General features: G+C 43.4%; 1 protein-coding gene across 9 annotated transcripts in view; it reads left to right on the top strand.

The window, feature by feature from the left end:
* The window catches only part of ASPH (aspartate beta-hydroxylase), a 262,524-nt gene that overhangs the window by 144,269 nt on the left and 104,867 nt on the right, over positions 1–13,388 (top strand). For all 9 annotated transcript variants that reach the window (XR_003002936.1, XR_003002933.1, XR_003002935.1 and 6 more), the window contains exons 16-17: positions 5,339–5,425; positions 12,801–12,951. Coding sequence is in view for 2 of the 9 variants with exons in the window: in XM_024742547.1 (XP_024598315.1) it covers positions 5,339–5,425; positions 12,801–12,951 (238 nt within the window). In the remaining 7 variants the exon portion in view is untranslated. The remainder of the gene's footprint in view (positions 1–5,338; positions 5,426–12,800; positions 12,952–13,388) is intronic.

Below are 13,388 nucleotides of genomic sequence, written 5' to 3'. Positions count from 1 at the left end.
GACTTTATAAAATGCAGCCATCTACTATTTGATGAAAATTTGCATTTCTTAATAGAAACGAAGCAGGAATCTTCTCTTTCTATCACCTTGTTTGGCATTCTCCACTTTCTCTGTGCTACATGCCCTTGATGAAAATGGATGCCTATTTCACAGGTGACTTTAGGGATAAAGAACAAACGAACAGCTTTAGAGAAGGATTTTTATGTAATTATAATGAATAGTAGAGAAGGGCTCAGTTGTCAAGGGGCAGATAAGTCAGTGAAGCATAAAAATGCTGGAACAATCCATGGGGTATTCTCCAGTTCTCGCTTATCTGGAGAAATTTTGATGCTTTCTTCAAGGAGCACCGTGGATCTATAACAGGGTAAATAAAGGAGGAAGAAGGGCCCACAGAGGCAATTCTTGCTTCTGAAACAGCAGGGAGCCATGTTATTGACTGAGTCATCAGTGTAATTAAATTTTTTAGGGTTGTTTTTATAGCTGGTAGTTTCAAATAATGCAGCCGACTACTGGGATTGCTACAGCCATAAGGCAGCATTGGTCAGAGGAGGCCTGGTCTCAGGCCACACCCATGTTTCAGAAACTGTGTGACATGAAAGTACGAGGTCACTTTAGTTTTCCTGCAAAAATGCATGGATCATATTTTAATCATCAATTTTTTTTATTTTATTTTTTGCGATACGTGGGCCTCTCCCGTTGCGGAGCACAGGCTCCGGACACGCAGGCCCAGAGGCCATGGCTCACGGGCCCAGCCGCTCCGCGACATGTGGGATCTTCCCAGACCAGGGCACGAACCCGTGTCCCCTGCATCAGCAGACGGACTCTCTACCACTTCGCCACCAGGGAAGCCCAATCATCAATTTTTTAAAATAATATTTATTGCTTAAAACTCCTCCTTATGCCCCAGAAGAAGGATTTGAAATGATACACTGAAATACTTGTTCATTTGTTGGAATTCGTTTTTATTATTGTATTATAAGTGGAGAAAAAGAGAGAAAGAAGGGAAAACTTTATAAAGTCAGAGTAAGTGCGACACACGAAAGTTCACACCACAGGCTTTAAACGGGGCTGGGAAAGAAGTAAACTGCGGGCAGAGCAAGGAAGGGGTGTAGATCACACTGTCAGACGGATAGTAGTCCTCAGAACAGCTGTTCTGCACCAAGTCCAGAGAGGAACCTTATGCCATAGATCTTCATAAAGGGCCTAGTGATGGATGGCACAGCCTCCTCCCTAATGTCTCGCGCGCGGGTTCTACGTGACCTCCATGGGGTGTGTCTTAGTGTCCTTCAGCGCACCCGCTGACCTCATGCCAGAACAGGAGCCGGGGGTGGCGGGGGGTGAGGCAAGTACATGTTTCTCCAGTGAACTGTCTTGGTCCTAGGATAAAATGTAAGCTGTGTTGAAGAACAGATGATTTTCAGGCAGTTCTTCGTGAGCACTCTATCCTGGGTTGAGTTTTTTAAGAAGAATTGTGTAATAGTATCTGGAGCTATATTCTCCAGCAAGAACCTGGGGAAGGGAAAGTTTTTTCAGACTAAAAGCAAACACATTAACTTTGCCAAACAGCTGAGGTGAGGGCAGGACTGATGGTCCCTTAGGAAAGGCATAGAGCATGTGTGTTAAGGGATCCAAAGGATGCCTAGGACAGAGCCAATGTATTCCATTATTTTTATAACCTTGATGGCCAACTAAGGGAGTGTTAAGCTGGAAAAAATACTTTCGCGGAGTTGTTATGAATATTGTTAATCCTATGGTTTAAATCTGGAAATGGTGCATTTAGCATGATTTTCACAAAAATAGCCTCAATATTTGCGATTTAAGTTGTGTAAGTCATGTGATAGGCGAAAAGTAATCCGTCCAAAGATATTCTGTGTCCTAATCCCTGGAACCTGTACATGTTACCGTGTTTGGAGAAAGGGTCTTTGCAGATATGATTAAGTTAAGGGTCTTGAGATGGGGGATTATCCTGGGTTATCCAGTTGGGCCCAAAATTCAATCACATGTTTCCATATAAGAGAGAGGCAGAGGGAAATCTGATACAGACGAAACAGGAGAAGGCACACACAGGAGAAGGCAACGTGAAGACAAAGCGGTGATTGAGGTGATGTCAGGAAATGCTGTCGCAGATTCTCCCCTAGAGCCTCTGGAGAAAGAACGGCCCTGCCCACATCTCGATTTCAGCCCCAGTGAAACTGATTTTGGACTTCTGCTCTCCGGAACCATGAGCGAATGAATTTCTGTTCTCTCAAGCCACAAAGTTTGTGGTCATTTGTTACAGCAGCCTCAGGAAACTCACACAGGTTAGTTAGAAGAAGTCACACGGAGAAGGATATTTAACATGAATTCTTCATCCCTTACAATCACTCATGGAAGAAATAAAATGGTGGTTTTAGAAACTGTTATCCAAAATATACAAAAAAACTCATAAAATTCAATAATAAGAAAAACAACCCAATTTAAAAATGGGCCAAAGACCTTAAAAGACAACTCACCCAAGAAGATATTCAGGTGGCAGATAAGCATATGAAAAGATGCTCCACCTCATATGTTATGAAATGCAATTTAAAACAAAATTGATATCACTACACACCTATTAGAAAGCCCAAAATCTGGAACACTGACACCACCAAATGCTTATGAGTATGTGGAGCTTCGGAATCTCACTCACTGCTGGTGGGAGACACAGTAGTACAGCCGCTTCGGAAGACAGTTTGGTGGGTTTCTTACAAAACTAAGCATACTCGTAGCATACAGTCTAGAAATCTTGCTCCTTGGTATTTACCCAAAGGAGTTGAAAACTTAGGTTCTCACAAAAACCTGCACATGGATGTTCATAGCAGCTTTCATAATTGCCAAAACCTGAAAGCAACCAAGATGTCCTTCAGTAAATGAATGGATGGATACATCTAGACAATGAAATCTGATTCAGCACTGAACAGAAATGATCTCTCAAGCCATGAAAAGATAGGGAGGAAGCTTAAATTCGTATTACTAAGTGAAAGAAACCAATCTGAATAGGCTACATACTGTATGATTCCAACCATATGACTTTCTGGAAAATGCAAAACTATGGAGACAGTGGATACATGTCATTATACATTTGTCCAAACCCCCAGAATGTACACCAAGAGTGAACCCTAACGTAAACTATGGGCTCTGGGTGATCTCAGTGTGTCATTGTAGGTTCATCAATCGTAACAAATGTACCACTGTGCTGAGCGATGTTGGTTATGGGGGGAGGCCGTGCACGTGTAGGGGTAGGAGGTGCGTGAGAAATCTCTATACTTTCCTCTCAATTTTGCTGCAAACCTAAAACTGCTCTAAAAAAATAAAGCCTTTAAAAAAATTAATATCGTGAGAGACACAGCATATTTTAAATAGCGATACAATGATTTCTGACAACAAATACAACTTAGAGAATATGTTCCTGACTTGATTTATCTCAGCCTTCCAGTCCTCATTCTCTTTGCATTAACCTGTCTGTCAGATAAGAGATTACCTGAGGCACGCTTTATTGTCTCATGTGGGCTCACACATCCTCCCCACGCTACGATAGTAAGAATCATAATAGCTACCATTTTTCATTGCTTTCCATGCTCTCTGCAGCGGCTATAAGCATTTTATATATGTTATCAGATTTGACCTTCACAGCAGCCCGACAAAGTGATCAAGTACCCTCATTGTACCCGTGTCACAGATGAGGCATATAAGGCAAAGTCCTAAGTAAGTTGCCAGGAGTCACACGCCTCCTAAGTGGTGGAGCCCAGGGTCTAGCCAGTCGCTCTGGCTCTGGAACCTGCACTCATGACCACTCCTCTGTGCATATACTGTCTCCCAGACCCTCAGCGCCACTGATGGGCATGTAACAGGGAATAAGAAACCTCCTTCTTCCATGATTTTAAGGAACTTTAAAATATGGATATTGCCTGGCTCTATTTAGTCAAGTTGTGGAGAAGTAGGTATCAATAATGATCAGGTAGTAATGTATGGTTTGCTGAGCCCAGCCACGTTTGAGGCGTAAACTCTGTTGCTGTGAAAACTCACTCAGTGAGGGTGACAACGTACAAACCACAGTGAGCTTGCATTTAAGCATGGAATGAATGGATTTACGGATTGATAGGCAGCTGAAGTGGTGGTAAAGTTCAACTCAGAAAATCCATCTCCATCGCACGGTTCCAATATTCTGACCTGCTGCCTTCCATTAGACACCAGGGGATGTGTGTTTCTCCTTGTGGATGGACTGCGAAGGGGAGAGGGTGCCTCACCCCCATGCCAAGACCCTCAGCAAGCTTACCTGTTACACATCCCGCATTTCCGCCTGCACAGTGGTGGTCAGAGACATACCACAGCTGCTTGGACCAGCTTCTTAAGGGCCCGCGTGGGCTTTGCGGGGAGGGGGGGGTCACATGACAAGGAAGCAGTGGGGTGCCCCAGCAACCCGGTGAGCCACATCAACCCTCATGTTCAACGGGTGACAACATCGGCGGCCAAGTGGCCCTGTCATCCTGCGTGCTTATTGCCTGCCGACAGTGCCCTTCTCATTGCAGACCCCAGGCATTCTAGCTGCTAGCAGTATGCTTCCCCCAACTGAAATCCTAAACTTTTTTAAGAGTGCATGTGGGAACTGTACATATATAGAGAAAATGCAATTTCTTTTCTTTTCTTTTTTTTTTTTTTTGCGGTACGCGGACCTCTCACTGTTGTGGCCTCTCCCGTTGCGGAGCACAGGCTCCGGACGCGCAGGCTCAGCGGCCATGGCTCACGGGCCCAGCCGCCCCGCAGCATGTGGGATCCTCCCGGACCGGGGCACGAACCCGCATCCCCTGCATCGGCAGGCGGACTCTCAACCACTGCGCCACCAGGGAAGAAGCCCTGTTTTTCTTTTTTTAATTTTCATTGGAGTAGAGTTGATTTGCAATGTTGTGTTAGTTTCAGGTGCACAGTGAAGTGAATCAGCTCTACATATACACGTATCCACTCTTTTCTTTTCAGATTCTTTTCCCATGGAGGCTATTACAGAGTATTGAGTAGAGTTCCCTGTGCTATACAGCAGGTTCTTATTAGTTATCTATCTTATATATAGTAGTGTGTGCAATTTCTAGTACATCATTTGCCAGGTGTCTGCCTTTTAAAAAATAAAGTGTATTTATGTTCATTTCTAGTTTTTTGTTTGTCATAATGCAGTTAATTATTTAGAATCTTAGGATAAAATTGTCTTAAACTAAGAAAGGAGTCCAGGGAATTTTGACAAAATTACTTGGTGAATATTAAATGACTATATTGAATAACATTATGCATTTGGATTTATTGTATGTATATAATTGCCTCTTCCTAACAGGGAAAAATTGAGGAAGCAGTGCATGCGTTTGAAGAACTGGTTCAGAAGTACCCTCAGAGTCCAGGAGCGCGATATGGGAAAGCAAAGGTATGCTGAAACCTTGCTACTTAGGACACGGTTTTGATGTCCTTATGCTCTGTATAATTGGATTTTCAAACCCAGTATTTGCATTTTATTTTTCCTTTCTAACTTGTATAGAGAATCAGTTTCTCATGCATATACATAAATTCAAGCAAGAAATACAGTTTTAAATAAGACAATTAATTATTGCTATTTTGTATCATGAATTTAGTAACATTTTTTGCTCCCCCTCCATCTGGCTTCTCTCCGGTTTTGAAAAGAAAGTAAAGAATAACACTTTAGTCACTGATTTCCCATCACCCTCACGTTTGTTCCCTTTAGACCCACCACCTGGTTTTTACTTCAGCCTTCTTAGAGGTTTAAGAACCTCATTTTATCACTAGAGGTTGCAAAGTGTGCTTAGAAAAGACTTTTAAAATATAAAGTAGGATGGACTTTGTTCTCTGTGTAGTTTCTGTCAGCTGACTCATTTCTTACCCCTTACCTTCTCCCCAGCGCCTTCCGCGCCTTCTCCTTTCTTCCTTTTTTTATTTAAATTAATTAATTTATTTACATCTGGCTGCATTAGGTGTTCGTTGGGTTGTGCGGGCTTCTCATTGCAGTGGCTTCTCTTGTTGTGGAGCACGGGCTCTAGGCTCGAGGGCTTTAGTAGTTGTGGCTCTTGGGCTCTAGAGCGCAGGCTCAGTAGTTGTGGCGCACGGGCTTAGTTGCTCCGTGGCATGTGGGATCTTCCCGGACCAGGGCTCGAACCCGTGTCCCCCGCATTGGCAGGCGGATTCTCAACCACTACCTTCTCCTTTCTTATTGGACTTTCTCCATCTTCCAGCTCCTCAATTCATGAAGCTTTTCCACGTTCTTCTGTAGCTGGGAAACCCTCCGTGGGCCACATTCTGTTTTAGGTCCTGGGATTTATCATGAAGAACACTCTCGAGGTCTGTGTCCTTGTGGAGCTTATATTCCAATGGAAGATATTTTAAAAGTTTCTTACTCAAGTTTTTTGTAGTGAAAGGCCGCTCTGTGGCAGGCCTATTCTAGGCATTGCAGGCACAGCCATCAACAAAGCACGTGGTGTTTTCATTGTAATGGAGAAGACAGTGCATGAGACATAGAAGGAAGTCTCTTGCTTGCTACTGGATACTTTGTCAGGAGACAAAAATAAAGAAGAGCACAGCCATAGGATGTGTGAGGGGGTTGAAATTTTGGATAGGGTGGAAAGAAAATATCTCACCGAGAAGGTGATGTTTGAGCAAACCCCTGATAGTCTTTATAAATAAATATATATTTAAAGAATATTAGAAGGGTTAAAAACAAATGTATTAGAACATCTTATATGATAGTACTGCCATAGAGAAAAGAAGGTCATGGAATAAAGAACATGTTATTATGATTTTTTGTTTGTAGGTGGTGTGATTGAGAGTGACACAGCAACACTTACGATAATAAGGTGATCAGCAAAGGCCTCCCTAGGGAGGTGACAAGTGGCTGAAACATGTCAAGGTCGAGGAAGGAGCTGTCCAGGCAGAGGGAAGAAGGGGGGCAAAGGCCGTGATGCCGGGAATCAGCCTTGGCTTGATTGGAAGGACAGGAACAGGGGCGTGCTGAGGGAGGTGACACGGGCAGGCGGGACCAGGGCCTCTCAGGTTGTATTCTCTGTGCGCTGGGGGCCCTTGGAGGGTTTGTGCGTGGGTGTGCCTGTCTGGTTCTTTTTTTGTTTGTTTTTGTTTTTTGCGTTACACGGGCCTCTCACTGTTGTGGCCTCTCCCGTTGCGGAGCACAGGCTCTGGACGCGCAGGCTCAGCGACCATGGCTCACGGGCCCAGCCACTCTGCGGCATGTGGGATCTTCCCGGACCGGGGCACAAACCCGTGTCCCCTGCATCGGCAGGCGGACTCTCAACCACTGTGCCTCCAGGGGAGCCCTGGTGGGTTTTTTAAATAACGATCACTTTGGTTGCTTGGTGGAGAATGGATTCTGGTGGCACAAGTAGAAGCCAGACGAATAGGAGACAATTGCAGGTGCCCTCGAGAAGCGCTGGCTCAGACTGTGGTCGTGGCCATGGAGATGGAGCAGTGGACAAGGGCAGAGCTGAGAGGTCTTGATGATGGATTAGATGTAAGGGTCAGAGAGAAGACTCGAGGGTGACTTTGGATTTTCCTCTCCGTGTGGCTTGCTGGGTTCCAGACCAAGGATGGAAACCAGGCCCCCTGCAGTGGAAGTGCAGAGTCCTAACCACTGGACTGCCAGGGAATTCCCAATTTAAAGGTTTTTGGTTAAGCCATCTAAGGAAAGGATAGTGCCAGGTTCTGACCAGGAAGACTGGTGGAGGAACAGGTTTGGGGAGGTACAGAATCAAGCATTCGCATTTGGTCCTGTGAAGTTTGTGATGCCTATTAGAGACGCAACTGCACGTGTCAGATAGATGGTCGGAGATATGTAGTCTGGAACTCTGGGTAAAAGCCAGGGATGATGTACAAATGTCAGGCAGTAAAGCTCCTCCAGCCCTGCCTGGGGGGATGAGACTGTCAGCCCTGCTGGGAAATGGCAGATGCAGAGCTGCAGAAATTTTCCAGACCCAGGAGAAGCTGACAACACCCCTTTGGAGGGGGCAATGCCGTCACTTGTGGGTGACACTCACACGGAAACTAACGCATCTGGAGATAAAACGAGTGTGCTTTGCTCTGAACTAAAGGTGGCAACCACTTGAAGTCCAGATGCTCAAATTCTTCCTATCTCCCCCTTAAAAACTTATTAATTAAATTTGTATTAATTCAGTTTTAATAAATTAAATTTGTGAAAATTTAATGCAAAGAAGTTCCTTTTATCCATGGTGCAATACAGACTAGGTTTAGCAGACAGCAAATGTATCATTTCTATAAATTAATTTGGTCAGTAATCCTCCAAAATTGCTAAATTGTATTGCTATTAAGCAAGAGAGAATATATTTATTACCGAAAGATGGTGCCTATTCAAATAAGTGATGTGCTTTGCCACTAGTCCCGGCAGTCATTTGATTAAGGAAAACCATATTAACTCGAAAAAATAATGATTGGGCCAAATGCTCATCGTGGCAAAAATGGTTAATGCTTTAGAATTTTTCTTTATATGTGATGTTAATTGCAGTTTCCAAAGTCTAAATAAATGCAATACTCTTTGCACGTGGCACTTGCTATATTTATACCCTTATTTACGGTCAGAATTTGAGATTTATGCCTCAGCAATATTTTTTATCTCTAAACTATTATGCTACAAGGTGTTATCAATATTAATGCAAAATTTAAGCATGGTAAATTAAATTTTAATAGAATAATTTAAAAGAAAGCTTAAATTTGTAGGAGTTTTAAAAATAAAAGTTCAACAGAAGACGGATTTTGTAAGGAGGAGTACGTGATGACTTTTCCGTTCTTTGTTAGCAGATTAAACAATTACTTTGGAATATCCCAACAAATTTTTCAAATTCAGCAACATTAAGTTAAATAGAAACTACAGTATCTATCATTTCTAAAGTAGCACTGGGGCTTCCCTGGTAGCGCAGTGGTTGAGAATCCGCCTGCCAGTGCAGGGCACATGGATTCGAGCCCTGGTCCGGGAAGATCCCACATGCCATGGAGCAGCTAGGTCCGTGCGCAACAACTACTGAGCCTGCGCTCTAGAGCCCGTGAGCCACAACTACTGAAGCCCGCATGCCCTAGACCCCGTGCTCCACAACAAGAGAAGCCACCGCAATGAGAAGCCCGTGCACCGCAACGAAGAGTAGCCCCCGCTCGCAGCAAGTAGAGAAAGCCCACGTGCAGCAAGGAAGACCCAACATAGCCAATAAATAATGAAATACATGAAAAAAAAAGTAGCACTGATAGTGTCTTATTCTTTGGATTACTGTGAAAATCAATTTTGACCAAATTCCTTGAACATCAGACACAAAATTATGAGCTCAATTCACTTTATTATCTTACACAAACCATCAGTGCCTCTCAGGCAGAAAACACCACATCTCAGGCATCTTCAGGCATCTTCCTGCCACAAATAGGAAGGTTGGATGGGGAATTCATTTGAATCAACAAACGTCTTTCTGATGTTAATGTCCTGTAGCAAATGCTCAGTTTCAGGGCAAATCCTTTATCTACAGATGCTAAACTAATCAATATCAATCAATTTTGATATTCAAAGCAAAGCCTATCAGTTTTGTTTAAGAGACTTTGAAGAATTATGTACTATTTTAACACTCATGTTAAAATTCCATTTCCGGAAGTTCTAAAATGTTTATACTTCATTAAAATGAAGGACCTTGAGGATGGAGGAGGGAAAGGAACCAGGCATATAGTTGTATCATCTGTCTCTCATTTCAGATTGAGTTTAGTTAAGATATTTATTCCCCTCTATATAGAGAATGATGTCTCGGTTGACATTTGCCCTTGAACTAACCTTGAAGAGACCCTCCAGTTCCGGGATCTGTTTGGTAGCGTGACGAGGCTACCAAATGAAGAAGGTGAACAAGGTGGTCTCAGAAGGGCTCTCTCAGCTCTAGGACTCTGGCATTCTGTGATATCATCTATGAACGACCATGTTTGGGGGAGTTAACTCACCATAGCCAAACTCACAAGAAACTGATGCTTAAACAGAAAAGCCAGCGTATGAATGTATAGAAGTCCATGCAGTCAGGATGACCAATACAGGATATTGACATTGGACTTTCTCTCCTGGTAGATAAGTCTACTCTGGAGACCATTTGCAGATATGAACAGATTGTTGTATATTCTGAAGCTTTTTTTTTTCCCCATCAAGCACAGGTGAATTGCCCTTTTCTAATCTAGAGATTTTCATCCTGTCAATTTTCCTTTATCATAAAACTGTCCACTGTCCGTCACCACTGATTCAATTCCAGCCCTTATTATCTTGGGAAACTTACCCTTATCAGTACATGTTAACAAGTTCTTTCTTTGATGTGGTATTTTATGAAAAGCTTCCCACAGGTATCTTACTTTATCAATTTGTGCTTGTTAGTTAGATTCTTGTTAGTTTTTCATTTTGGGGTGGAGGAGGGATGTATCGTTTCCTTACTGTGTCCTCAAGCTGTGGAGTTAGACTTTGTTTCTGCAGGCATCTACATACTGCCTACAGCACACACTTTGTTTTAACAAGGTAAACATGTTAAATAGGATATTCTGAGAAAAAATTACACATGCTACTTTTAGCATCTATATCGTTTTTTCCTCAAATGGTATGCTTCAAATTGTAGTCTACTAAATCTGATTACTGTTGTGGCCACTCCCGTTGCGGAGCACAGGCTCTGGACGCAAACGCTCAACGGCCATGGCTCACGGGCCCAGCCACTCCGCGGCATGTGGGAAGCCCCCTCTGATGAGATTTTGATGACCATTTTACAGTTCGCCCCTCTCTTCCTACCTCTAGTATTTCAGTCCCTGTTCTCGTGGATGTTAGCATGGATGAACTGCTCTGGTCCCTTTCCCATCCCCTCTCACCTGCTGAAGGATGTCATTCTAAATTTTGTGTCCCCTGTATCATCAGATTTCCGCCCTTTCCTGGGTCTTTTGCATCAGCTTAGAAACATGGTGTAATATTTCCCATTGTTAAAAAACACTCCCTTGTCTCCACATTACCCTCCAATTACTGGCCCATTTTTCTGCTCGCCTTTGCACCGAAACTCCTTGAAAGAGGTGTGTTCACCTCCTCCCCTCCTGTTTTCTCTTGAGCCTCTCAGCTGCGGGTCCCCAGCAGCCCCATGGAAATGCTCTTGCTGGGACCCTCAGGGGCATCACATTGTCCCCAATCCAGTGATCTAGTTTCAGTTCTCATCTTGTTCAACCTGACAGCCACTTTTGATACAATTGACCACTCCCTCTCCATACCTTTTGTCACTTGGCCTCCAGAATACCACTTTTTAAATTGTTATTTTCTTCTCTCTTCCTTCCGTCCTTTTTGCTGGTCCTATCCTGGTCCTTTCTGACCTCTGATGACCTTGAAATCTTGCAGCTCTTTAGAGTTCAGTTCTTGGACCTCTTCTTTGCTCTGTCTACACTCACAGCTGCATCTAGCTTCTTAGCTCTAAGTACCCTCTCTATCCTCGATGATTCCCCAGTGTCTCTCTCACTCTGACCTCTCTCCTGAACCCCAGACACATGTAGGCACCTTTCTATCCATATCTCCACTTGGGTACCTAATAGACATTGAAGCTTAAATTTGTCCAAAACTGAACTCCTGATCCCATATCCCTACAAACCTGCTTCTTTCTGCTCTAGCTTCCCATTCTCAGGAATGACAGTTCCAACTGGTCACTGCTCAAGCCAAAAATGTTGAATTCATCCTTGACTTCTCTCTCCCTTTCTCTTATACTCTACATTCAGACCATCTGCAAGTCTGTTGGCTTTGACTTTCAAAATGTACCTATAATCCGACCACCTCTTACCACCTCATTACTGCCACCCTAGTCCAAGTTGCCATCACCCCTTGTCTTGATTCCTGCCAGAATGTCCTAACTGGGATCTCTACTTTTCCCTTTACCCACCTCTGTCTATTCTTCACATCACTGCCAGTGTCCCTTCGACTCATACAGGAGATCACGTCAAAAACCGTCAGTGTCTTTCCTTCTCATGTAGAGTTAGTGTAGTAGGATTGGCAGTGGCTTACTCGGCTCTTCATTACCCGATGCCCCACCCCCCATCAGTCTCCTCCTGGCTCCCGTTCAACGTACCAGCCTTTCCTCTATTCCTCACTTCTGCCTCAGGGCCCTTGCTCTTGCTGTCCTCTCTGCCTGGAATGTTCTTCTCCCAGGTATTTTTGTGCCTCACTACTTTCATGTCATCTCTGGTCATCCCGATTACACTAGCATCCTTCCTGCCACCCCACGCTCAGTACACAGAAGCCTACATTATTTTTATCCACAGCACTTACGGCCACAAGACACAGGATACTTTTATTTGTATATTGACTTTCCCTTCTAGAACGAAGCAAAATGAGAAAAGGGCTTTGTCTGTTTTGTTCAATTTGTCTGCCACCTGTCTAGAACAGAATATAGTTGTTGAAGGAGTGAATGAACACAGGAATAACCTAGTGAAAGAACAGGAACTGTGGACTGGAGTTCTGTCTATTAATGATGTATGACAGGATATAAATTCCATCAGCCCTCACATATATTAGTCTTGCTTTTATGATAGCCTTTCTCATCTGTAGCTTAGTAGCTAATTTTTCTTCATATTATTAAAATAACATGCTATGTTGCTTTCCTTTATTTTTTTAATCCTTGACAAAAAGAAAATTTGAATTTGTCTTGAATTACTTTGAAAGCATGTCCCAAAGTCGACTTTTCATAACTATTTTGAGCAACTGCAAATACAGCTTGTCCTGGGACATTTCTCCCTCCCTCTAGTGTGAAGATGATTTGGCTGAGAAAAGGAGGAGCAATGAGGTTCTGCGCAGGGCCATCCAAACCTACCAAGAGGTGGCCAGCCTGCCTGACGTCCCCGCAGACCTGGTGAAGCTGAGCTTGAGGCGGCGGTCAGACAGACAGCAATTTCTAGGTGAAATGGAGTAAGAATCAGTTCAATGGCAATCAATGGCGTGCTTTTATCTGGAAAAACCTGCAGGCTGTGTATACTTTTAGAAGAGTTCAGTTACATGGAAGGAAACCTGAGTTTTATAACTAATTTCAGGCAACTTCTCTGATTGTGTCAGACTGAAAGAGTAATCCTTCTTAATTACAAAGATGCACATGGTACTTTGCCACTTACCCATCCCCCCACACACACTTTAAGGAGAAGGCAAATGGAATTCTGAGAGGTTGGATACATTGCCTAAGGGATCATAGCTAATAAATTAAAAGGTCTGCAGTCAAAAACTTCCTATCGTGCCAAATTCTTCTTTTCTCTCTTAACGATAACCGAGTGATTCATGGTGGCTGAAATCATCGGTGCAACAGTTTTTATGGAGGAATGTTAGGAGTTCTAAGCACTCTAAA

Source organism: Neophocaena asiaeorientalis, unplaced genomic scaffold (genome assembly GCF_003031525.2).
Source record: "Neophocaena asiaeorientalis asiaeorientalis breed wild unplaced genomic scaffold, Neophocaena_asiaeorientalis_V1.1 scaffold226, whole genome shotgun sequence".
NCBI classification, from domain to species: Eukaryota; Metazoa; Chordata; class Mammalia; order Artiodactyla; family Phocoenidae; genus Neophocaena; species Neophocaena asiaeorientalis.
The sequence above is the reverse complement of the archived record's forward strand: the minus strand, read 5'-3'. Positions and strand labels throughout refer to the sequence as shown.